Source organism: Mercenaria mercenaria, chromosome 13 (assembly GCF_021730395.1).
Source record: "Mercenaria mercenaria strain notata chromosome 13, MADL_Memer_1, whole genome shotgun sequence".
Lineage (NCBI taxonomy): Eukaryota > Metazoa > Mollusca > Bivalvia > Venerida > Veneridae > Mercenaria > Mercenaria mercenaria.
The window spans coordinates 62,282,664-62,310,286 of record NC_069373.1 but is presented as its reverse complement, the minus strand read 5'-3'; the positions used below and the strand labels follow the sequence as shown (position 1 = coordinate 62,310,286).

The window sequence follows — 27,623 nt, the reverse complement described above, 5'->3', positions numbered from 1 at the left end:
TTTTTTGTTGTGCTTGATGAAGCTGTAAAACTTTTTGTTTTTACCAGGTTGTGAGTCATGGTCAAATATGACACTTTCCATATATGACCAGTATTGGGCTCTTATTTGCTTCTGGATAGAAGACTTAAGGGATTTGAATCTTTGTTGGCAGGCTGAGGAGGGAGATTTGTGTGATTTCTGGTACAGTTTATCACGCTTATGTATAAGCCTGATAATTCTCGGGGTTAACCATGGCAAGTCGGCACGGGGTTTAGACATTTTAGATGGAATGTGTTTTGACTGGGATTCATTAAGGCAGTCCTTGAATGAATTCCACGCTACTTCAGGGTCTGAATGGTTTTCGGTGAAAAAGTTTATTATCAACATGGCGGACACCACGTCGAATTTCTCTTCGGGAAATCTTCCAGCGTCTAATCCTCTTTCAAAGAAACTTAACAAGATCTTAGAAACAAGGCTTGACAATGATAAGGTATATCTGAAGCTTATGTCTTGAATAAAATAGTTGTTTGACGTTGCAAATCCACAAGACCTTTGTTTTGGGAATCTTGGACGTTTCGACCCCGAGACATTTCAACCCCAAAATTTAATTTTCTTGGACAATTCGACCCCAAGACATTTTGACCCATCAGAAATAATTGTATGTTTTCATTTGATATTTCTTCCATTTTGCATATTTTAGAAAATATGAATATATAGGTCTATATAAATATTCAATTTTTAAATGAATCATACACAAAATACATGTCAGTGAATAAACCGCACTGACCGGAAAGGACCGGCTGAAGTGAATGTTTATGAGTTTGATTGGATTATCACACCTATTGATTATATCAATTAATCAGTAAATTTGTAAGCACACAGAAGTGGCATGTGACAAATAATGTCTAACAAGGTAAGTGCAGTTAAATATAATAAACTTTTATTTACTTTAAAAGATAACAAAATTATGGCGATTGTGGTTCATCCACGTAGCAACCCCATATGATAAACATTGACAGTGCTTATCTACTGGAATTTTTCCAATATCAGACGGTCACTTGAATTATTTGTTCATAAAATCATTATTCATAGAGATAACAGATTGCATCATACCCCTATAGAAAGCGTATAAAATTCTCTTTCCAGTGATATAAATTACTTAACACACACTTGTGAAAGTTAAACCACATGGCTGTATAAACACAGGATGTTGACCTGTTTATTGCACCTCGCTGTTAATTGAGATCACAGACCGTGATGCAAAGTACATGCATGTTTTGCCGACACATGCGGGTACCGAAGACCTAATTAACATTCACAATTTTAACGTCACGTGAAAGCTGATTGGTCGATCTTTCAGTAGGCGTTCGAATTTTTAATGTTGGCCGACCCTTTCCCGAGATATAGTTTGGCGAAAATTTAATCAAAATCACAACTCAGGAAAATTATTTTTCCGAAAGTCTTCATACATAATTGAAAAATTCAATCTTTTATCTTTAATTTGATACCAAAAACATGTTTCGGAACCTATTCTAAGTATACCGCATTTTGATTTGAAAAGTATGACCGTTGACCCAAATCTCGCGAATGCTGTCAAAATGGCGGCTGATTTAATTTTCCAAATAGCGGTACCGATAAAAGGCTTCGTCTTGAACACATTCAACGTAAAAAACCATCATAGCCGACGTAAATCAATTGCTAAGTTGATAATTCATACGAGAATAATATTATTTTTAGCTCACCTGTCACAAAGTGACAAGGTGAGCTTTTGTGATCGCGCAGCGTCCATCGTCCGTGCGTGCGTCCATGCGTAAACTTTTGCTTGTGACCACTCTAGAGGTCACATTTTTCATGGGGTCTTTATGAAAATTGGTCAGAATGTTCGACTTGATGATATCTAGGTCAAGTTCGAAACTGGGTCACGTGCGGTCAAAAACTAGGTCAGTAGGTCTAAAAATAGAAAAACCTTGTGACCTCTCTAGAGGCCATATATTTCAAAAGATCTTCATGAAAATTGGTCAGAATGTTCACCTTAATGATATCTAGGTCAAGTTCTAAACTGGGTCACGTGCCTTCAAAAACTAGGTCAGAAGGTCAAATAATAGAAAAACCTTGTGACCTCTCTAAAGGCCATATTTTTCATGGGATCTGTATGAAAGTTGGTCTGAATGTTCACCTTGATGATATCTAGGTCAAGTTCGAGACTGGGTTACGTGCGGTCAAATACTATGTAAGTAGGTCTAAAAATAGAAAAACCTTGTGACCTCTCTACAGGCCATATATTTCACAAGATCTTTATGAAAATTGGTCAGAATGTTCACCTTGATGATATCTAGGTCAAGTTCGAAACTAGGTCACGTGCCTTCAAAAACTAGGTCAGTAGGTCAAATAATAGAAAAACCTTGTGACCTCTCTAAAGGCCATATTTTTCATGGGATCTGTATGAAAGTTGGTCAGAATGTCCACCTTGATGATATCTAGGTCAAGTTCGAAACTGGGTCACTTGCAATCGAAAACTAGGTCAGTAGGTCAGATAATAGAAAAACCTTGTGACTTCTGTAGAGACCGTATTTTTCATGGGATCTGCATGAAAATTGGTCAGAATGTTCATCTTCATGCTATCTATGTCCAGTTCAAAACTGGGTCAAAACTAGGTCAGTAGGTCAAATAATAGAAAATCCTTGCGGCCTCTCTAGAGGTCATATTTTTCATGGGATCTGCATGAAAATTGGTCAGAATGTTCATCTTGATGATATCTAGGTCAGGTTTGAAACTGGGTCACGTCTGGTCCAGAATTAGGTCAGTACGTCAAATAATAGAAAAACCTTGTGACCTCTGTAGAGGCCATATTTTTCATGGGATCTGCATGAAAACTGGTCAGAATGTTCGTCTTGATGATATCTAGGTCAGGTTCAAAAGTGGGTCAACTGCGGTCAAAAACTAGGTCAGTAGGTCTAAAAATAGAAAATCCTTGTGACCTCCCTAGAGGCCATATTTTTCAATGGATCTTCATGAAAATTAGTCAGAGTGTTCAACTTGATGATATCTAAGTCAAGTTCAAAACTGGGTCACGTGAGGTCCAAAACTAGGTCAGTTTGTCGAAAAATAGAAAAACCTTGTGACCTCTCTAGAGGTCATATGTTTGTATGGATCTTCATGAAAATTGGTCAGAATGTTCACCTTGATAATATCTAGGTCAAGTTCGAAACTGGGTTACGTGCCATCAAAAACTAGGTCAGTAGTTCAAATAATGAAAAAACCTTGTGACTTCTCTAGAGGCCATATTTTTCATGGGACCTGTATGAAACTTGGTCTGAATGTTCATCTTGATGATATCTAGGTCAAGTTCGAAACTGGGTCACGTGGCTTCAAAAACTAGGTCAGTAGGTCAAATAATGAAAAAACCTTGTGACCTCACTAGAGGCCATATTTTTCATGGGATTTGTATGAAAGTTGGTCTGAATGTTCATCTTGATGATATCTAGGTCAAGTTTGAAACTGGGTCAGCTGCGGTCAAAATCTAGGTCAGTAGGTCTAAAAATAGAAAAACCTTGTGACCTTTCTAGAGGCCATACTGTTGAATGGATCATCATGAAAATTGGTCAGAATGTCCACCTTGATGATATCTAGGTCAAGGTCGAAACTGGGTCACGTGCCATCAAAAACTAGGTTAGTAGGTCAAATAATAAAAAAAACCTTGTGACCTCTCTAGAGGCCATATTTTTCATGAGATCTTCGTAAAAATTAGTGAGAATGTTCACCTTGATGATATCTAGGTCTTTTTCAAAACTGGGTCACATACCTTCAAAAACTAGGTCAATAGGTCAAATAATAGAAAAACCTTGTAACCTCTCTAGAAGCCATATTTTTCTATGGATCTTCATGAAAATCTGTCAGAAAATCTTAATCTTGATGATATCTAGGTCAAATTCAAAACTGTGTCACATGAGCTCAAAAACTAGGTCACTATGTCAAATAATAGAAAAAACGACGTCATACTCAAATCTGGGTCATGTGGGAACAGGTGAGCGATTCAGGACCATCATGGTCCTCTTGTTTAAATAATATGACGTAAACATGCAGTAGAAAGGGGATTTTGTGGTTGAATACTTTTCGTCTTTTTCAGCCGCACCGTATACTATTACTCGCCGAATATTTTCTGTTCTACTGGGAATCAAATTCCATAATTGCCTGTAAAAATCGATTTGTATATGATTGGAAACATATTCTCGAAACATATTTACAATAAAAACAATTATTTGCATTTGTATTATCACATAATGTATGTTATGTTGTGGTCACACATTTCTCTGACCACTTTCATTATCGAGGTGTTTGAATATTTGGATAAAACGATTCGGATTACTGGCAAGCTGTGTATCATGTTCAGATATTTATGTGTGATATACATATTATTTTTGGGGGACATCCATTGTCTGCTGGTGGTATCATTGTTGAACATGAAAATGGTTTTTGAAATAAATCATTTACATTATTAATATCATTTTTGGGGGGCAATAGATTGTGAAACTTTGACCATTCTGTAAGTTTCTAGGACTGACAGAAACCCTACTTGCTGAAGGATGTATATCAGTTTTTACAGTACATCAAACGGTGTGTCTCTTGAACTTAAAAGTTATTGCGGCACTAAGAATTTGACTGAGAGAAACAGTACATTGACATCCCATATTCAGTCAAGCTGCAGGTTACCTGAAAGTACTGTCCACCCAACAGCAACTACAATTAATGTACAGGAAAATCATCAAACGTGAAAACATGCATTGACAAAGTTTACAGAAAGTTTCATTCAATGTTCTTTTAATTATAAAAAGTAACACAAAGTGGAATTTACACAAAATTACTATGATATATTTGCTAAAAGTCTTGACCAGTTTAATATATATATTAAAACATTACCATCTGTATTATGATGATATTTTTTTATGAAATTAAAATGTATTCTAAATATTTTAGTCAGCATCTGGTAATGTTTTAAACTAAACAATGTCTTTTATATGAAGTATATCACTGTATGCATTTGCTTTTAAAAACACTACACTATGATTGATGAACATTCACAACATTGTATCATCATACTGATTGTTGAAAATTAAATTGATATGTAATTTTATGCGGAGGCTGAAATAAAGAAATGAAAAAAAAACCCTGAATTTCCTTGAATTTTCCTGTATTCTGGCAGTGCCTGTTTGCACTACACAAAAACTGATGACAGAAATGAATTCTACAGGAAAAATCCTATCTGACTGTGAAGTTTCATGAGTAAAGCATAAAAAATGAAATAGTTATGAAGATTTGATGTTGAAAATTTCCCTTTCTTCGGTCCGTGAACGCGAGTTGATTTCCTATATAATATACTGGTAAAAATTTCCAGAAAAATGCGACTTTTTCCAAACTTCAATTCTTCATAACTTTTTTATTTTTTAAGATATTTCAAAAATTTAAACTGTTCTGAGTTAGGAAAACACAGCCCTTTAAGATGAATTTAATTAATTTGCAATATTTTGATTTTGAAAATTTAGCTGGGGTTGCTAATCCACGAGTGCGCAGATTTACCGTGCACTCAACAAATTTTCAACTTCCTATACAGCCCTTTTTTTCTGGTTTTGGGGACGGGTGGGCTGGCGGGTCCTTTCAGAAGGGGAAATTTGCACCGTAAAATACCAAATTGGGGAAATCTTTTTATATTTAAAGAAACCCCAAAAAAACACAGATTGAGTAAGATCAAGGCCTGTCCTGGCTGCTTCACACTTAAGCCAATTGCAAAATCTTGGGACCATTTCATACCCTAAAGTGCCAGAATTAGAAGCCATTATTTTTTTTAAAATCTCTATTTCATTTTATACTTTAACCAAGCAATTTGCCTTTGAACCATTTCATCCTAATATCACATTGAATCAAAAATAGTTTTTAATCTTGTCATTAATATGTTTAAATCATTTTTCAAGAACAGTTTCAAAGCTGAAGTAATTGCTCAATGTATGAAATTATTTCTTTAATAGTTTGCAATTTTTGAATTATCTCCCTTTAATGGGCATTTTTCACTACTTAGATGTTTATAAGCATTAATATTTAGTTCTTCATTTTTGACCTTTGTATTTCAAACTTAATATAAGGTCATTTATCAAAAATAGAGTTGTCCTTATTTATTTTATGACTTTTAAAAAGCTTTTTAAATACTTTTAATTACATTATATATAAAACTCAATTTACAATCTAGTCCATACATTAACTGTATAGCGAAAATACCACCTAAAGGTATGATTAGCACTTTGTTTTGAAGCACTTGAGAGGTGCTTTAAAAAATTCATCCCCGTGTATCAATGCTTTACATTGGGCACTTGAAAGAACCAAACCAGCTGCTTTAGTTCATTTGTATCTCAAACTTTCTTCACTGAAATTTAACCAACGGGAGTGAAATGTTGGGCGGACCGAAATGTTTACACGTAGACTGAAATGAACGCGAGTTAAATGTTGGGCAGACTGAAATGTTTACGCGTAGACTGAAATGAACGCGATTGAAAACTTCGCGTTGATTGAAATGAATGCCACCGCGACTAGAATCATTTCACGATCGCGCACAGGGGTCTAGCTAGGTCCAAATTTTTGGGAGAAGTCACTTCTCCCTCAAGCTGTTTTAGGGAGAAGTGGGGCGACTTTAGGGAGAAGTGGGGAGACTTTTTCTACCGCAATGATGTTGAGTGATTCGAAAGGTGGCTGTAATTTTCTTGTTTCTTGATAAAAAAACATTGATGTGACCATTCATTTTCTTAGTTAGATCATTTCCCATACAGTGGTTATCGTTTTGTTACAAAATTCTGAAAAAAGTCGTTTTCAAAATTCAAGCGGATGCTATAAATGTAACAAGCCAAATTTTGGTTATATCTTGTACATGTATGAAGTGTTTATTATTAACACCGAGCAAAGAAGTAGAAGTGTATTTATTTTTTATAGCTCTTTGCACCGAGTCATTCACCGAAGAATGTCAGTATCTCACTCGAAATATAAAACTGAAAGTAAAATGTGTACAGTAATCTAGAAATACATAAATTCATCGATGGAAGTCAATTTAACGTAGTTAATACATTACATGTCGTTCTTTTATCATAGATAACAAATAATTGTGTACCATATTCTAATTAATCGCATGGTTAATCAGCAGTTTCTTTAATAAAACATTGTTTTTTTTTGCACTCGAACATGTTGACAATTAACGTGAAGTGTCAAAACCGTAAATGCCGCGCTGATTGGCTTAACACAATAGACTCTGGTGTATCGGATAATTTGATTCGCTTTCACACTTCTCGGGATAATCTCGCAAGTACCTGAGGTAGGCGGAGCTTAAATTATGCTGCCGGCGTGAGTTTGTGTATTCGACACTCATTATGACACGGTGCAAATTGTCAACAGTCTGGGTAGCAGTAATTAGCGAGTACGGAAATCAAAGAAAATCGGGCGACTTACATTTCGCTTTGAGGTTAGATTTGAGCGAAGTTTGAAGTTCTAGAGCACCTATTTCGCTCAAGTCGCCCAGTCGCGAGAGCCCTGGCGCAAATTATTTGTGAGCCGTTCGACTTAACAATATTTCCGGATTTTTTCGTTCATTACTTCTGCGAATCGGCTTGTTATTAGATAAATATATCTGCATATCGGATTGTTGTAGATAAATATATCCGCGAATCAGAAATTCTGGAAAGGCTTTTCTTTGGAAAGGGAAATTCACAATGACCAACGCTAACGGTAATATCTGAGATATTCCGATTGCGGCGTTTCTAGAAGCGGTGTTTAGAACGCATATACATTCAGACCTATTAATCCATCGGTGGTGGAAATTTTCGCTGATAAAAACAACTTGCAATTGGGGAATTTTTTAGTGCAGTTGGGGATTAAAGTATATTATTTTGCCTGGGGAATGGGGCCGAATTTCGGCCCCAAAATTGGCGTAAAAAAAGGGCTGGTATAAAAACGTTTTGCGCATTTTATTTTCCTTTTGTAAATTAATTATTTATTTGAGATATGATTGAATTCTATCATAAACCCTAAAAATACGATTTATTAAAGAGATACCTGTGTAAATTAGAGAATTTTAGGACATGGAAATTCAGAATGCACAAATTTCCAGTGCACACGCCGATTTTCAATCATGTACAAGACGTAACGCACAAAAGTATTTTAATTTCCTTTTGAAAAATAATAATTTATGATATATATGTTTGAATTCCGTCATAAATCACTTCAAAAAGACCATTTGTTGAAGAAATACGGGTGTATTTAGATTATGGCAATTTCCCGCGTGGTCGCCGAATTTCAATCTCTTATGAAATTGTTTTGCATTAAAGAATTTTATTTATCCTTCTGAAACTTATTATTTATATTATCAGTGATTTTTTTGCGCCGATTTGACTCCGAAATTAGGCGTCTACCCAACTGAAAAAAATGGTCAAAATTCCAAAAAAAATGCTTAAAAATTCCCAAAAACGAGATGATTTTCCCAATTAGATTGATTTCTTGTGAAAGTTTAACTAAAACGATGCAAATAATCATAAAAATTCCGACTCTAATTATGGTTTATTCGCAGATTTTGTTGCCAACTCGAAGCGCGTTGTTTACATAAAACGGGTCACGGCATAGTACGGCATTTAGTATGACTTTCATCACGATCCCTAAACGCTTTTTCATGCATCAAAATGAGTCGGAAAAAAAAGTGTTAGAAACTTACCTAAATTAGATCATTATTTTTTTATTTTTTGGTTTACGAACCGCCAGGATGACACATGGTCGTAGGAGGAGGGAAAAAAAAAATTAAAAAACAGAATCAGAATTTTTTTTCCGTAGAAAACGGACCTTTGAAAGGAATATGGGTAAATTCTACATAACATCACACAGGCTGCATGTTATAATCTTCTTTCCCACTTTTGATGCTTTTTCCTGCAAATATACCTGTGACCTTGATTATATTTGATTAAAAATGAGCCTTGGGGCTTGTCATAGCAGCTTGAGAAAAAATTTTGTCTTGGTATTTCTGTGAAATTACGTTAATATACAGCTGGGCAGGTAGCTGTAACATTTTTCTTGAAAGCACTGTACTATACATAAAAACTACATATATTCTCACAAACTAAATGAGTGGAGACATAGAAGTCATATGTTAAACACTGACTGAAATTAATACCTTCTGTTAAAACAACAGATGGAAGAATCTAATATTCCCCACATTTGAACAACACTCACCGTGGATATATGATTTTACACTCAGCAGCTTTCAAGCATCTTGGCTGTTTATGGACCCAGTCTGAAACTTAGGGGTACAGCATACACTGCACTGTGCCTAATAAGCAATTATCTTTTTAATTAAGTGTTAGGAATAGGAAGTGTCTAGCCATCTGGTAAACAGACACCTAGCTTATGTCTGTTAACTGGAAGCCTTGCCTTTCCTCATATGGTTTTCTTGGTATTTGTTAATTTATTTTATGAATAGGCCTAATGTAACACAACAGTTCATCTTTGCAATGATCTTTGAAAATTCTGTTAGTCAATATTTGTCTTGCCACATCTACTGCACAGCTACATTGGAAAAGACAGTAATTACATCTATAATCAACATTAATCTGATGTTAATATATAACGTACAATAATTTCATAAAAAATACGTAATTCATAACTTGTAAACCAAATAGGTTACTGGACGCCAAAAAGCTGTACAGGCTAAACGTTTGCTTAACGGGCCTTACAATTACACAGTTTTAATGTCCCCTGTACCAGTTTATATCATCAAACAAAAGTACTGTCATCATTGTGTATTTAAATGATATTTTTCGAGAAAAAATGCTTTCAGGTTCGCGTAATAAGCGGTGCATAGAATCATCGTAATAAGCATTGTGCTGTTGGAATGACAGTTACCATAAACGTAGTTGTATACTAAATACAGACTGCATATCACCAACATTGAATTGGCTATTTTTTCAGGAAAGCACTACGTCACAACTTTGAATGTTCTTGCCTTTTTATTAAAATTACTTCAATACAGCCTGGACGCAGCCATTTTTAAACGTTTCGTAAATTGTGTAACAAGCATGTTGATTGGGCGCAGTATATATCGGAAATTTTAATTGGACGTTTACGTCATGCATAAGATATGAAGTTTAAAAATAGAATTATAGGAATTCCTAATGTTGATTTGACTCGTTCGCCGTAATGGATATTCGAAGAACGAGACTTTTTTTTTCTTTTTGGAATACGCGATGTATTTTTTCTTCTGCAAGCTTTCATGTTATAGCGGAGGAAATAAAAAAAAATTACGTTTTTCCAATTTTATTTTTTTTCTGAAAACACGTTTTTTTGAGCGGCGGTTCCGTAAACCGAAAGATCAAAAATAAAAGGCCTTATCGAAAAATGTCGCATAATTCCAAATATTATAATAAGAAAATAAAACTTAAACACGCCATCGGTACTTCGGACATTCGAACATCTTTTGGTAAAGTTAAAGAGAAATTAAATTCAAACGTCAGAAAAGCAAAGTGATCTGTCCAAGAAATCTGAGTCCCCACAAAATGACCCTCAGAAATCAACAGAAGCTCATGGTGACCCTAAGCTATCTGAGCCATCAGATCCTGTGACATCAGAAAATAACCTGTTTGCAATAAACCCTACAAAAATACCTTTTATTAATAAGCGTGTATTTCGGTAATGGAAATTTCCCGCGCGGTCGCCGAATTTCAGTCTCGTATAAAGTCATTTTGCGTGAACGTATTTTATTTTCCTTTCGTATTTTATTCATTTATGTTATATATGATTGAATTATTTCAAAAAACCTTCAAAAATACCTTTAACTTACAAAATACAGGTGTATTCTGGTTATGGAAAATGTATTCCGGTGTATCCCTGTTTTTTAGGTGGATTCCGGTTTAATGTAGGTTTATAGAGTACCATTCAATGCCTGTGTACGTTCAATGTAGCACAATGAATGCCGATCGTGCACTGTTATGTAAAGCATCCAGACGATTCAGATTTTGTTTACGCTTGTAAAAAGTCATTGCATGCGATTCTGTAATTTCATGTACGTTTTTATACGCTAAAAAATTAGCAGACATGCGTATATGCATTATTTTAAAGCATAATTTACGCTATACGCATCTTATCTGGAGCCCTGGTATTTTCTTATTTGTCTCATCGAGTCTTGCCTTGAACTAAAGTTTGGAATCAAAGCCATCATACTTGACTATTTTTGATGACACGCCATATATAGTTATCATGAAAAAATAATTAGAGTAACAAGTTAACTAACGGTTTCCAAAATACTTTCTATTTATATATAAATCATGTGTCGAAGTGCCTATCTAACTATTCCCCTTATTAAGGTTTATCTACTGTAATTATTGAAATTAAATCAGTTATTTATATCCATACCTTCAAACAGCAACTGACATAGTCGTGATAAAATTTGGTATGGAGACCTAGTTGAGCGTTGAAATCCTTGTCTGGGGTGATTCCGTTAGAGGATGTTCTCCACTTCTCAAATATTATGTTGTACAGCTTTTGGAAAATGTAATACGTCAATTATGTCTTGCATGCTGATCACTCAGCAATCCTTTCTAACATATATTGACAATTCCATTTGTTTCCTTTTTCATCTTTCATGTACCTATAATAACAAATATAAGGACATGATAGAACATAATTATATCATAAATATGCACGCTTTTTGTATACAACATATGTTCAAGATATGCCTCGTTTTTTATGCCCGGAAGGGAGGCATATAGTTTTTGAACCGTCTGTCGGTCTGTCCGCAATTTTCGTGTCCGGTCCATATCTTTGTCATCGATGGATGGATTTTCAAATAACTTGGCATGAATGTGTACCACAGTAAGACGACGTGTCGCGCGCAAGACCTCGGTCCGTAGCTCAAAGGTCAAGGTCACACTTAGACATTAAAGGATAGTGCATTGATGGGCGTGTCCGGTCCATATCTTTGTCATCGATTGATATATTTTCAAATAACGTAGCCTGAATGTGTACCACAGTAAGACGATGTGTCATGCGCAAGACCCAGGTCCGTAGCTCAAAGGTCAAGGTCACACTTAGACATTAAAGGATAGTGCATTGATGGGCTTGTCCGGTCCATATCTTTGTCATTCATGCTTGGATTTTAAAATAACTATGCATGAATGTGTACCACAGTAAGACGATGTGTAGCGCCCAAGACCCAGGTCCGTAGCTCAAAGGTCAAGGTCACACTTAGACATTAAAGGATAGTGCATTGATTGGCATGTCCGGCCCATATCTTTGTCATCGATGGATGGACTTTCAAATAACTTGGCATGAATGTGTACCACAGTAAGACGACATGTCCTGTGCAAGACCCAGGTTCATAGCTCAAAGGTCAAGGTCACACTTAGATGTTAAAGGTCATTTTTCATGATAGTGCATTGATGGGCATGTCCGGTCCATATCTTTGTCATTCATGCATGGATTTTAAAATAACTATGCATGAATGTGTGACACAGTAAGACAACGTGTTGCACGCAAGACCCAGCTCCGTAGGTCAAAGGTTCTAAACTCTAACATCGACCATAACTATTCATTCAAAGTGCCATCGGGGGCATGTGTCATCCTATGGAGACAGCTCTTGTTTCAATATTATCTGCAAATGCTTAAATGAAGTTTACGGACCATCTAGTGCAAGCACTCTAACAATTAGTTATTCGAATTAATAGAACTTCCAGGCAAGCGATCACATTTACATGAGCACCAGCCCGATGTTAGTCATACTAGAAATTGGTGAGCCGGGAAGGATATCAATTCAGTTGGTCAACCGGGGAGGCGAAATTTTAGTTTACTGATTTTTTAGAGTTTAGATTCCAATGACTAATCAAGGTATCACTGACATCTGTTTACCATAAAAGAACACCCGTCAATGCTTGGATTTATCAGAAATGCATGTAAACTCATGTTATGCGACATAATATGGTGTGGTGAATAGGGAAGTGTTTCCATGAAGTGCATTGTGCACGAATGTTCTCTTAAATGGAAGACTTTCTTGAAAAATGCAAACGTAAATGATAAACTAGACGCATGTGCGGGTACTTTTGACTATATGTCATTTCCGAATCTATTAGTTATCAATGTAATAATCGCAAGTTTACTCACCGAATCGAGATGTTTTGACACAAAAAAGCCGCATCGGGAAGTGTTGCGCGCACCTGTTGATGACGTACTATACCACCCCTGAGCCCTAGAAAATTGTATTTACCTGTACAGCCATACTTCTTGATATAATTTGTATAATAATATAAAAAAGAATAATTGTGCAGTGGACAGTGACTTAATTCTAGACCAGCCCTCGTATTTAAGGTCAGAAGGTCATGGATAGATGAGCATCTTTAGGGCCAATATTGCTCTGTTGTTTGATATTTTTATTCATTTTGTAGGATATGTTGGAGGCTCTTAAAGCCCTGTCGACCTTCTTTGGGGAAAACAGTCTCAGAACAAGGAGGAACCTTCGCAGCGATATTGAGAGAAGAAGTCTTGCCATTAATGAAGAATTCCTTCAGACATTCCAAGTGGTCAAAAATGTAAGACTTGATAAAAAGTAGTAAAACATTATATTTGGTATATATTTAAGATTATCCGATGACTGAATTGTTTGTATCAATTTTATTGATGTTAATGTAAGGGAATGCCCCCCACCCCCTTTTACAAATTACATAAACACTGCCATGAAATCATGTGACAATCCACTCTAAAATACACGTAAATAAAATCTATAAGCAGAAACTTACTTCTATGCACTGTGAATCGTGTCATGTTAGTGTGTTGTAAGTGGAAGCCTTTTAACTGTGCCGAAATTAACTATTCGAGAACTGAATTCTCCGTGAAAACTAACTATGCAATTTCAGTCTAAATTCTCCTTTGAAGAGAGTACTTTTAAAGGTGAATAACTCTTAAAGTAAATAGTGTAATCGATATTCCTAAGATGAGCTAATGTTCAAATCATTCTAGAACAGACTGACAACATGATTTTAACCATGAAGTGCCAGACTACGGAGCCAGTTAGACATTTTCTACAAGTGTGCCAAGCGTCCATTTCAATGTTTGTAAAATGGCGGCGGATCAACTTTGGAACTATTTTTATGTTTTGTATACCGGCTTTTTGTGAATATGTCTCTGTTTAACATAAAACTTTCAGGAATTCATATTTATGTTAAAGCATTTGTTATATTGATGTATTCATTGTTTTACATACAAGGACTATATCATGTTCGGAGTAGTAAATTTCGTCTGCTATTTTAGTACGCTATTAAGGTTTAGCTCGAGCTTTTAATCATTTGCATGATTTTTAACTTGATTTGTTAAATATGTTCAGGCTTTTCATAAAAGCCCGCTGTAAAATGTCAGAGTCTATATTTATATGTAATTTTAGCAGCACAATGCAGTATTTCTCTCTTGGACGGATAACATTACCCTGTTGAAAGCCCGTCTTATGATTGGATAATTTAGTCACGTGGTATAGTCTAGAAGGTTATATATACAGGTCCCCGTCTTTCATTCGGGTATCTTCTTCTCAACTGTAAAAACTTGAGAATAACAACAACAAGGCTTAAACAGCTGTTAAATCTTACCTACTTTGGCACATAACTATCTTTCAGTTCAAGGTATAACGAGTACTAGCTTACTATCATAATTACTGTTGGAGAACATTGTGTTTATTATGTATAGCAAGTAACACAACAGCATAGAAGAGAAAACTGAACCTTGTGGTATGCCTTGTCTAAATTACCACGTAATGGCGAAACCTAGGAGGTGCATTGGACTTCGTATACATATTCATCTTTACGAAAAGTATTCTGTTTACCATATTGCCATTCAAAGAATTTCCATGTAACCGTTCCATAACTTGAGAAGAAGAACCCATTGCATAGGCTCGGTCCGTCGTTGTACACTTTTATACTAGATGTTATGTGCACTTTTATACTAGATGTTATGTATAAATTTGATAGTTCACTAGATGCACTCGCTCTGTTACTGTTTTTGATGATATGAATTGCACTGTAAACTGACTGATATGATGAGCTTGCACACCATGCATAATACACATGTCAATTATTAAAGTCGTTTGAAGATTTACACAGATGTTCTTTGCGCTTTTCAAAGTGAGCGGCTGGGAGAGTTGAGAAAGTACTTGTATATACACTGGTCATTGTACCACAAATGATCATGTGTGTATCTAAGTTATATGATGCAAAGACACACTGCAAAGAGGTCATCATATAACAATTAGTGGTCCAGTACCCATTAACCCTCACGCGAAGTAAATTACAACTATTTGGTACAATGCATATCTATGCCAGTCATGCACATGGCTGTGTGTGTATACGCATTATATATAGGGAGCGACGGTCCCGGAGAAACAACTGCATCCTAGACTAATAAGAGACCGTCAAGGTTCGCCCAAGGTATATGATCTATAATGACGCACCTACAGTGATTGTCCAATATCGAGGCACCCAAAGAGGTTGCACCAGGTATCTATTTCAACGCATCTGGAGTTAATCGCGACATACACTTGTATCTGCATGCTTTATCAAGAGAGATGTTGTTATGCAAATGCCAGTTATATTACTAAGTAAACCGGTATCCTGATTAATAAGGATGTGCAACTACCACAAAGTGGGGTAGGTCCTTACATTAATATACATGTAATAGTTATTGATGTATCTAAATTAGTGTTAATCATTTTACAAAAATAAGGTAGTTATGTCTCCTGGGGGAGACATATTGTTTTTGCCCTGTCCGTCCGTCCGTACGTCACACTTCATTTCCGAGCAATAACTGGAGAACCATTTGACCTAGAACCTTCAAACTTCATAGGGTTGTAGGGCTGCTGGAGTAGACGACCCCTAATGTTTTTGGGGTCACTCCGTCAAAGGTCAAGGTCACAGGGGCCTGAACATTGAAAACCATTTCCGATCAATAACTAGAGAACCACTTGAACCTGAATGTTGAAACTTCATAGGATGATTGGTCATGAAGAGTAGATGACCCCTATTGATTTTGGGGTCACTCTGTCAAAGGTCAAGGTCACATAGGCCTGAACATTGAAAACCATTTCTGATCAATAACTAGAGAACCACTTGACCCTGAATGTTGAAACTTCATAGGATGATTGGTCATGAAGAGTAGATGACCCCTATTGATTTTGGGATCACTCCATTAAAGGTCAAGGTCACAGGGGCCTGAACATTGAAAACCATTTCCAATCAATAACTAGAGAACCACTTGACCCAGAATGTTGAAACTTCATAGGATGATTGGTCATGAAGAGTAGATGACCCCTATTGATTTTGGGGTCACTCTGTCAAAGGTCAAGGTCACAGGGGCCTGAACATTGAAAACCATTTCCAATCAATAACTAGAGAACCACTTGACCCAGAATGTTGAAACTTCATAGGATGATTGGTCATAAAGAGTAATTGTCCCCTATTGATTTTGGGGTCACTCCATCAAAGGTCAAGGTCACAGGGTCCTGAAAATGGAAAACCATTTCCGATCAATAACTAGAGAACCACTTGACCCAGAATGTTGAAACTTAATAGGATGATTGGTCATGCAGAGTAGATGGCCCCTAACGATTTTAGGGTCACTCTGTTAAAGGTCAAGGCCACAGGGGCCTGAACATGGAAAACCATTTCCAATCAATAACTTGAGAACCTCTCAACCCAGAATGTTGAAACTTCATAGGATGATTGTTCATGCAGAGTAAATGACCCCTATTGTTTTTGGGGTGACTCCGTTAAAGGTCAAGGTCACAGGGGCCTGAACATTGATAACCAGTTCCGATCAATAACTTGAGAACCACTTGACCCAGAATGTTGAAACTTCATAGGATGATTGAACATGCAGAGTAGATGACCCCTATTGATTTTGGGGTCAGTATTAAAGGTCAAGGTCACAGTGGCCTGTTCATGTAGAATCATTTTTTGGAAATAACTTGAGAACCACTTGACCTACAATGTTGAAACTTAATAGGATGATTGGACATGCAGAGTAGATGACCCCTATTTATTTTGAGGTCACTTGATCAGAGGTCAAGGTCACAGGAGCCTGAACAGTGACTTGAGAACCACTAGGCCAAGAGTGTTGAAATTTAGCAGGATGACTGGACATGCCAAGTAGATGATCCCTATTGCAGCCAACCATCAGTGTCTCTTTGACTTTCGCTCCTGACCCCTATTGACTTCGTGCCTATAGGACTTTGCATTGGGGGAGACATGCGCTTTTTTACAAAAGCATTTTCTAGTTCTTTTTATTTTCAGTCTGTCTCAATTTTAGCAATAAATGCAGTAGAACGTTAACCTAAAAACTGTTTTAATGTCCATGGCTTGTATCTTTTTTATTTTTGAAGCATTTTTTTTTTTTGCAAAAAAACTGTTTTTTAAGCAAATCTAGAATTTATTTGCAATTTTGACTAAGGATAATATGTCGCCAATCAGCGCATATTTACACTCAGCGGAAACAAACTGAAACCTTAAATTTTCATCAAAGTTTTCACACAGAGATTTTCTCTGACATATTTCTAGTATGCGATTGTTTTGCTACCAAAAATTTGTTCAGCTTTGTATGTTTATAATTAAACCAAAAAAAATCACAGTCAGAATCACTTGCCCCTCACCACTGTTATTTGAAGCCTAGCTTAGGATGTAGAATTTTTTATGGGAGAAAACCATCCAGCTAGCTTAGGGAAGGTCGGTGGCTCCGGGGGCACCTGGGGTCTTCCTTCACCATTAAATATTGGAAAGTTGCCTCATAACCTTTTATTGTGTTGGTGTGATGTTATAAGCAACAAAACTGAACCATAAATGACAGTATTTAAAGAGCATCTTTTAATGTTTTCATGCTACTGTAATCTGATTATAATTAACTTGGATGATATTTGTTTCTATTTACAGCAACTGGACAGTGTGTATTCTGATGTGAAAGCTATGAGTGACTGTTGTCAGGATATGACTACAAGGTTAAAGGTCAGTAACATAATTGTTTTATGGGCATTGTGCCTGTTTTAACGTGGCTTCTGTTTTAGTAGACATTGAATCTGTTCCTAATTTCAGAATCATGTGAACATAGTAAATTGATATTTCTTGTTGTAATCACTTGATAGCATAACAAACAGTATTTTACTGAATTCAGTGGTTACTTTGTATGAATCCTAATTTTGTGAATAAAATTTTCATATGTCTTAACCCTTACCCTGCTAAATTTCTATAATGAACTTGCCCATCTTTCAATATGGACAGTACCATTAACTGTTAAAAGGAAAGGTTACCAAAACGTTATTGACTGAATAGCAAACAATGCAGGTCTTGATCAGATTGCAATGATGTGCAGGCTGATCATGATCTACAATGGTCGCAAAGGCAGAATCAGTTGTGTTCAGCATGCTAAGGGTTAATACCAGTTGCTTGGTGTCTGTCTTCTGTCAAATTTCTGTATATTGAAGTGAACTGAAGTAGGAACATACTAGCACTAGGCATATAAAAACCCTCTGCAGCAGAAGTAGAGAAAAACTATGGCCTAATTAATGTATCTGAGTATCAAAATTTCCAGAGATTACATGTCACCTTAATTAATTAGTTCCAGTTATGTAGAAATAATATTTAATTTTGTTATTATTTTCATATCACATTATAAGTGGTTTAGTATCTTAAACTTGTATTTTCAGAATGCTAAAGCACAGACACATGACCTGATTAATCAGACAACAAAACTCCATGGTGAAAGGTACGCTCCTTGATTTCATTTTGTAGCATTCAAACTGTTTTTGTTGTTTAAAAACAAATGAATGGTCATTGGGTCAAGTGTCCCTTCACAAAGACATTTTCAAAACTTTAAGATAAAAGTTCATACAACTATTTATTTCATAACTTTTTATATAGATAGCTTAACACTAAATTTGGCTGAATGAAAACATATGTCTGATGTCATGTAATTAAACATTTATTGAATGGCCTTCTGGTCAGCAGCTTGAACTATTTGCCCTCATTCATTTGTGAACCATTCAGTGTATAATATTTATGAGGCAAAATAGTCACTTGCTATGTTGCATGAAGAAAAAACAATGGTGATTATACATACTGAGAAATGGTTATTTGCTAGATTCAAAAGAAATATTGCTGTCCAAAAATGTCATGATTAGAAAGTTTCACTTGAAGGAAGTTAACTTTTAGTACAGTGAAATCATTATCATTTACGGTGGGTTTATTTTCATGGGTTTTTTTATTGTATCAGTCTGCAAAATCTATATGGATTTAACAAATAAAATTCTTGATTTATTTTCTCCTTTAAATTTGAAATCGATGAATTATTGCCCCTATGAAATATTCATTTCAAATGAAATTTTTGATTTGACAGTATGTAATTAATCAATTACTGTTCAACATGGTAAAATGTTTGTGTTTGTTTACAGTCAGAAGTTACAGATGAAACAGCAAGTTGCAGACACATTTCTTGATCAGTTCCAGTTAAAACCAGAAGAGATTCGTACATTGAGAGGTGCAAAATCTGGTGCACTTTCACAGGTACTTGTTAGATATTGCACAGTTTAATCGAATGGTTCTTGTGCAGTGGACCACTACTGGTCTAAATACTTCCTTATGATAGAAAGATAATGACATGTCACTTTGTGTATGAAGTTTCATAGAGAAGAAGAAAACAGGACTTGCTTCTTAGTATGGAACAGGTGCAAAATGTTTTTGTATTCAACATTTCAGGACTTTTTCCAAGCGTTGGCAAGGGTTAAACAGATACATAATGATTGTAAAGTTTTATTGAGAACCAACCATCAGACTGCAGGGTAAGAGACAACCTGAGTTTGTAAAATTTTCACCCCAAACAGATATTAAGTTAATGTGTTATTACAGTTTTTGTATAAGATAGCTTCTTTAAAGAATTTCATAAAGGTTGTAACCTTAAATACACTAAATGCTTTGTCGACACAGGGCATCTCTGGTATATTTTGAAATCATTAATTTTTAGCTCATCTGATTTTTTGAAAAAAAATGATGAGTTATTGTCATCACTTGAGCGGTTGTCGGCCTCGGCGTCGGCGTCGGCGTTGCCTGGTTAAGTTTTATGTTTAGGTCAGCTTTTCTCCTAAACTATCAAAGCTATTGCTTTGAAACTTGGAATACTTGTTCACCATCATAAGCTGACCCTGTATAGCAAGAAACATAACTCCATCTTGCTTTTTGCAAGATTTATGGCCCCTTTTGGACTTAGAAAATATCAGATTTCTTGGTTAAGTTTTATGTTTAGGTCAACTTTTCTCCTAAACTATCAAAGCTATTGCTTTGAAACTTGGAATAGTTGTTAACCATCATAAGCAGACCATGTACATCAAGAAACATAACTCCATCTTGCTTTTTGCAAGAATTATTGCCCCTTTTGGACTTAGAAAATCAGTTTTCTTGGTTAAGTTTTATGTTTAGGTCAGCTTTTATCCTAAACTATCAAAGCTTTTGCTTTAAAACTTGCAACACTTGTTCACCATCATAAGCTGACCCTGTACATTAAGAAACATAACTCCATCCTGCTTTTTGCAAGATTTATGGCCCCTTTTGGACTTAGAAAATATCAGATTTCTTGGTTAAGTTTTATGTTTAGGTGAACTTTTTCTCTTAACCTATCAAAGCTATTGCTTTGAAACTTGCAACACTTGTTCACCATCATAAGCTGACCCTGTACAGCAAGCAACATAACTCCATCCTGCTTTTTGCAATAATTATTGCCCCTTTTGGACTTAGAAAATCATTTTCTTGGTTGAGTTTTATGTTTAAGTATACTTTTCTCATAAACTATCAAAGCTATTGCTTTAAAACTTGCAACAGTTTTTCACCATCATAAGTGGACACTGTACATCAAGAAACATAACTCTATCCTGCTTTTTGCAAGAATGATGGCCCTTTTTAGACTTAGAAAATCATAGGTAGGACAATATTTCTATTATACAAAAAAAATCAGATGAGCGTCAGCACCCGCAAGGCGGTGCTCTTGTTATATTTGTAGGGGCTTCATGGTTGAGTCAATCTTCAAAAATTAAATCCTAATGAACAGGAGAAATTTCCATTCATCTTATGTTCCAAATATGAAATCAATGCATTCCTGTCCATGTGAAATAGGAGTTTTGGTCTAAACCACAAAATTACATGCCCGTGATTTCACAGTATTGGTTTAACTTTTGCCAGTATTTACTGTTGATTTGAACTACATCATCGGAGTTCACTTTGTTTGCAATAGCAAGCTCTTTTGCTGACTTGTAAAGTGAAATAGTATGACTTGTACAGCTTTGTGACAAGAAATCAGAAACCTTGAAAAGTATCAAATGAGAATCCTTGTTAATGTTTAGATTGCAGCAGTACTCAAAGTTAGTCATTTCTTGATGCAAGATTGTTTGCAAGTTAGTAGTAATGTTTAAGCATAGAAAATAAATGCATAGATTTTTTCAGGTTAGAAATCATGGAGTCGATGGCGTTACATCAGGAGTCATCTTACGAAAGGCTTTACCGGTGGTCTCAAAGTAAGTCTTTGTCTATAGAGTGGTATATTGAAAAATTTTGGACATGCTAAGTCAAAGAATATAATTTGATATATTAATGAAAAATGGAAGTTAAATCGCCTTGTGTTATTAATATTTAGGACTTTTCAAGAAACTAATTTTAGAAGTTACAAAAAAATGAAAAACTGAAGTGTTTGAGTTGAAAATATCTTTAATGTAAAATCAAGATGTATCTTGTTGAAAACCGTTTATTTTGTAATGAATTAATAATCTATAAGTATTAGAGTATGTTTTAACTATTGATATGTTTCTGTTGTGTTACCAGATGAATGTCGTATGCTGACTGGAGAGGCACCAGATATCTCACCTATTCTCTGTCAGGCATTACTTGCTTTACAAGACAGACCTGTCCTGTTCAGGTATGGTGTTCATCAATTCTTCAGTTAGTTGATAGTCCTTTATAAACAGATTCTTGATATGGTTTAGTTGTATTCAGGTATGTGCTTATGCTTGTATCTTGATAAAACAGCTGCACAATAGAAGGTTTCCTACATGCATTGTATTTGCTTCTTACATGTAAATCACATAAATGTTACACTGATGAAGCTATTGCCAGTGTTTGCAAACTTCAGTTAAGGTATTAGACATCTAATAGTAATGTTTAAAAAATGGCATTTGCTTGGTATATTCTTAAAGTTGACCATGTTTCGCACTGTGTTGCAATTTTTGAACAACTTTTACCATGCTGTTCTTTATGAATTTTGTGTAATTTATGGTATTTCCTCAAGCTCAAGTAGAGACAAATTTCAAAGTGATGGCCACTGTCCAAAACGTTTGCAGAGAACTCTTTTATACCATTATTTTTTATAAAAGATATATCAAACTATTTGTAAACAATTATAAAACTTAAAATAAAACTGTCTATATCATTTTTTCTAGGGTGTCTCAAGTAAACGGATTTAATAAGACTGAATTCTAACTCCAACATTGAAAAAAAAAAGGTCGAATCCTGTGGGTCTGTTTTGAATTTTGCTCACTTCATTCAAAAATAACCTTGGGACAGAAGTAAAACCTACCTACATTTCTTCCACAGTATGTAATCTAAAGAATGAAGGCAAAATAGAGAACTTTTTGTGCATGTAACTCAGTATTTTTAAAGATATGTAACTCTACTCCTTCTGTTTCATAGGTAAATTCATTTTGAACAGCAAGAAATCGCTTATCAAATGAATTTTTTCCACTTTTATACAATAAATCAATAATAAGTTTTGAAAGAAGTAAAAACTAAATAGAAAAAAAGGAAACTGAGGGGAAAAAAATTTGGTCGCGGGGCTTGAACCTACGCCCCCCTGAAAATTGCAGTCAAAGTAGGTTTATGGTAGGAATTGAATACTCTTCAAGAAGGAGGTACTCTATTATGGGCCTGATACCTTAAGGTATGTCACAACCATCCAATTTACCGTTACTATCAGGTTATAAATCTTAGAGAGATTAGAAAAATTAAGCGGTCTTTATACAATGTAGGCAGTATCAGCATTTCATTTTTCAGGTATACATTGGACGAGTATGGCACAGCACGGCGTACAGCTGTTGTAAGGGGGCTGATAGATGCTCTCACCAGAGGAGGTATTTATCAATATTTACATAATATGGTTCTCAAAGAAATATGTAACACATTAATGTTGAGGGAATATCTCACACCCAAGCTTTAAAAACTGTAAGTAGTTTTAAAGATTTCTTTCTACTGTATTTTAAGCTGACATGATCTTGTGGGACTATTTTGATGGGGGACAGATCGTATGACTAGATCAGTACGCCTTTCCTGTTTAGCTATGCGGGTGGACTTTTTTGAACACAGTAGCTTTAAGATTGTAGTTTGCAGTTCATATACACAGAAATGTCTTAATTTCAGAAATAACCATGTGATATATATGTATGATTACAAAATAGATTGAAAGCCCACTGTGATATGTAATTAGAACAATGAATTTTAGGTCCAGGAGGAACTCCACGACCTATTGAACTACATTCCCATGATCCTTTGCGATATGTTGGTGACATGTTGGCATGGTTACATCAGTCTACAGCTTCTGAGAAGGAATATCTGCAGACACTGTTGAAGAGATGTGAACGTATGTTATGTTTTTGCATTAAATAAGATATATTTGTAGAAATAGTTAAGTATTTTCAGAGGCTCATGACCATGAATTTAAGTTTATCACCAGTTTAATCATCAGTAGAATTGACTTCACTTATTATATCAGTATGGAATTGTTTAAAAAGGTAAGGAAAGCTTATTGATGACAGTACAATATGTCTAAATTGGTGTGATTACAAAGTTTTAGTTTCAAGTTTTGAATCAATTCCACTCTCTTTGTATAATGCATTCTCCCAACAAGTTGGAAGAATTTACAATTAGAAAGAAGCATGTACTTTAATACAAAATTTAGCGAAATATTAAAGCCAAAGACACAGTATTAATAAATTTCATTTCCAAACCAGAAGATATAAAGATATTACACGGAGATGTGAGAGATGTAGAAAAAGATAAAATACATATTAGAGGAGGTAACATGTGGGACACACCTTCATTTTGGTTTACCTCACTTCTGTCTTTCTGTCAAACATACTTGGTTCTCTATTATATCACCTGTGGCTTGGTTAGTTTACGGGTTGTACATAACTCTATCTGTAGTGAAGGTTGATCATTCTTGTATTTGTACTCAAGGTTGATCATGTTTGTTTTAGTTTTGCTGAGTTTACATTTACCCTTCTCTTTATTTGAACATACTTTTTTTCTGTGAAGCTGTCGAAACCACAAAGTTTCAGATAGACTTATTCAGTATTTCATTCCATGGGTGAGGGGAGGGTTCTGTATTTGCTTATTTAAATGAAGTACAACATAATCTGGTGATTTAAAAGTAGATATAATGAAATGAATATCTTGATGTAATAAATACATGTTTACCAGTAACTGACACATTGAATATATAGTCAGTTACTGAAGCTTAAATCACATTCCACTTGCAAATTTATTAAACTTGTATGTAAGAATTCACATGGCACAAAATGTAGATTTTCTATATATTCAGTTTAAATACTTATTTGGGATATATTTTGCTTCATACTTCTTGCAATATTCTGTGTCTTTCTGATAGAAAAATATACTTGTGGGTATTTAAGTCTGGGATGAACATTAGTACAAACAATGTATTCTACAAATTTGTATATAATTGTGACTTAATAACATGTCTTGGATTTATATATAATTATTGTTAAAAGTTTAATAATTGCATGAAATACTGCAAATACAGTTTGTTTTTGATTTTATTAGAAAATTTTCAAGCAATTACAGCTGGCTACATGTGGAGAGATATAAATAACACATAAAATTGTAAAAAATAATGGCAGTATATATTTCATCTTTCAGCTACAGATGACACTATCCAAGATATTCTAGGGCACATTACAGAAGGTGTTTGTAGACCATTTAAGGTAAAAATCTCTTATTTGTGTCATATTTATATGAATTAAGTTTATGTCATGCTTAGAGAGATAAATAGTGTAAAACTAACCCTGTTTCAGGACATACATGACTGGATTTCAGTTACACATAAAAAGAATCATTATCCCATAGTTTTGAAATATTATTACCAATGTTAAAGATATATTGATGCATATACTAGAATATGTGCTGTAACGTTTAATATGTAATTTGAATTGATAAGTGCTTATACACTGCCACCTAGCAACAGCAAATATCACATTGTGGTATGAGATACGGAGAAAGTAACGTTTGTACCCAATAATGATGAGTGTAATGAAAAAGGGAAATTCATAAAAGCATTATGCTAAGTGTACTTAATGTGATTTTAAAATAGCTCGATCTGATTGCAAAATACAAAAAAGCATGTCAAGCTATGTGTATTCTGCGATAAAAAAAAACAGTTGACTGGTAAGAGCATTATGACATTAGTTACGACATGAAATTGCCGCATAATGTCTGGTTCGCTGTATAAATGAAGTACAGCATAATTCTTATCAAAACATTTTAGTGAGAATGTTACAATGCAAACAATCAAGATAGTCTTATGGTTTATTGTCTAATTTACCATACTTAAGATGCTTGGATACTTTAACCACTCAGGCAAACGCCTTCATGGTTCAATTCCCACAATAAAAAATCTGAACTGTGATAGATCAGGCGACAAACCACTCAAAGGCCTTGTTTATTTGGTCAGTGTATTATTAGAACATAATAAGCTAGAGAAAATAATGTGATGATTGTTTTGCAGGTGAGAGTGGAGCAGGTACTGGTATCAGAGCAAGATGCTGTAACCTTGTACAAACTGAATAATCTACTCAAGTTTTACCATCATACAATAGGGTAAGTTAAATTTATCTATGTGTGTGTATAAAGGAACGCTCATTTGTTTTTTCAAGTGTGAAGTTACTAGACAAATAATTGTTTTATGTAGATGCAGGACCGTAATAAATCTTTTACACAGTTACTAAGTCAAATGGGCAAAAATATAAAAAATTGTCTAGGTCAAAATTTTTAATGTTAAAAATGACTTGCAGAGAAAAAGTCAGCAAAAGACCAATTGGAGATGCGGGTATGGTTTCTTGTTAATAGGGTTTGAAAATGTTTTTTTAGCTCACCTGTCACAAAGTGACAAGGTGAGCTTTTGTGATCGCGCGGTGTCCGTCGTCCGTCGTCCGTCCGTGCGTGCGTGCGTGTGTCAGTCAGTAAACTTTTGCTTGTGACCGCTCTAGAGGTCACATTTTTCATGGGATCTTTATGAAAGTTGGTCAGAATGTTCACCTTGATGATATCTAGGTCAGGTTCGAAACTGGGTCACGTGCCGTCAAAAACTAGGTCAGTAGGTCTAAAAATAGAAAAATCTTGTGACCTCTCTAGAGGCCATATATTTCACAAGATCTTCATGAAAATTGGTCAGAACGTTCACCTTGATGATATCTAGGTCAAGTTCGAAACTGGGTCACGTGCCATCAAAAACTAGGTCAGTAGGTCAAATAATAGAAAAACCTTGTGACCTCTCTAAAGGCCATATTTTTCATGGGATCTGTATGAAAGTTGGTCTGAATGTTCATCTTGATGATATCTAGGTCAAGTTCGAAACTTGGTCACGTGCGGTCAAAAACTAGGTCAGTAGGTCTAAAAATAGAAAAACCTTGTGACCTCTCTAGAGGCCATATATTTCATGAGATCTTCATGAAAATTGGTCAGAATGTTCACCTTGATGATATCTAGGTCAAGTTCGAAAGTGGGTCACATGCCTTCAAAAACTAGGTCAGTAGGTCAAATAATAGAAAAACCTTGTGACCTCTCTAGAGGCCATATTTTTCATGGGATCTGTATGAATGTTGGTCTGAATGTTCATCTTGATGATATCTAGGTCAAGTTCGAAAGTGGGTCACGTGCCGTCAAAAACTAGGTCAGTAGGTCAAATAATAGAAAAACCTTGTGACCTCTCTAAAGGCCATATTTTTCATGGGATCTGTATGAAAGTTGGTCTGAATGTTCATCTTGATGATATCTAGGTCAAGTTCGAAAAATGGGTCACGTGCGGTCAAAAACTAGGTCAGTAGGTCTAAAATAGAAAAACCTTGTGACCTCTCTAGAGGCCATATATTTCATGAGATCTTCATGAAAATTGGTCAGAATGTTCACCTTGATGATATCTAGGTCAAGTTTGAAAGTGGGTCACGTGCCGTCAAAAACTAGGTCAGTAGGTCAAATAATAGAAAAACCTTGTGACCTCTCTAAAGGCCATATTTTCATGGATCTGTATGAAAGTTGGTCTGAATGTTCATCTTGATGATATCTAGGTCAAGTTCGAAAGTGGGTCACGTGCCGTCAAAAACTAGGTCAGTAGGTCAAATAATAGAAAAACCTTGTGACCTCTCTAAAGGCCATATTTTTCATGGGATCTATATGAAAGTTAGTCTGAATGTTCATCTTGATGATATCTAGGTCAAGTTCGAAACAGGGTCATGTGCGGTCAAAAACTAGGTCAGTAGGTCTAAAAATAGAAAAACCTTGTGACCTCTC

General features: G+C 35.3%; 1 protein-coding gene across 4 annotated transcripts in view; it reads left to right on the top strand.

The window, feature by feature from the left end:
• The window catches only part of LOC123528738 (conserved oligomeric Golgi complex subunit 6-like), a 43,365-nt gene that overhangs the window by 2,010 nt on the left and 13,732 nt on the right, over window positions 1-27,623 (top strand). Inside the window, exons 1-13 of one of the 4 annotated variants that reach the window (XM_053522034.1) lie at window positions 201-469; window positions 13,428-13,571; window positions 17,946-18,017; window positions 18,716-18,774; window positions 19,460-19,571; window positions 19,764-19,846; window positions 21,498-21,568; window positions 21,873-21,966; window positions 23,097-23,173; window positions 23,542-23,679; window positions 24,050-24,115; window positions 24,978-25,042; window positions 25,843-25,934. In XM_053522034.1, the coding sequence (XP_053378009.1) occupies window positions 269-469; window positions 13,428-13,571; window positions 17,946-18,017; window positions 18,716-18,774; window positions 19,460-19,571; window positions 19,764-19,846; window positions 21,498-21,568; window positions 21,873-21,966; window positions 23,097-23,173; window positions 23,542-23,679; window positions 24,050-24,115; window positions 24,978-25,042; window positions 25,843-25,934 (1,274 nt within the window). In that variant the 5' untranslated portion in view covers window positions 201-268. Of the gene's footprint in view, window positions 1-200; window positions 470-8,713; window positions 8,859-13,427; window positions 13,572-17,945; window positions 18,018-18,715; window positions 18,775-19,459; window positions 19,572-19,763; window positions 19,847-21,497; window positions 21,569-21,872; window positions 21,967-23,096; window positions 23,174-23,541; window positions 23,680-24,049; window positions 24,116-24,977; window positions 25,043-25,842; window positions 25,935-27,623 lie in introns of those variants that run through there. The other 3 variants (XM_053522036.1, XM_053522037.1, XM_053522035.1) reach the window with 3 other exon arrangements.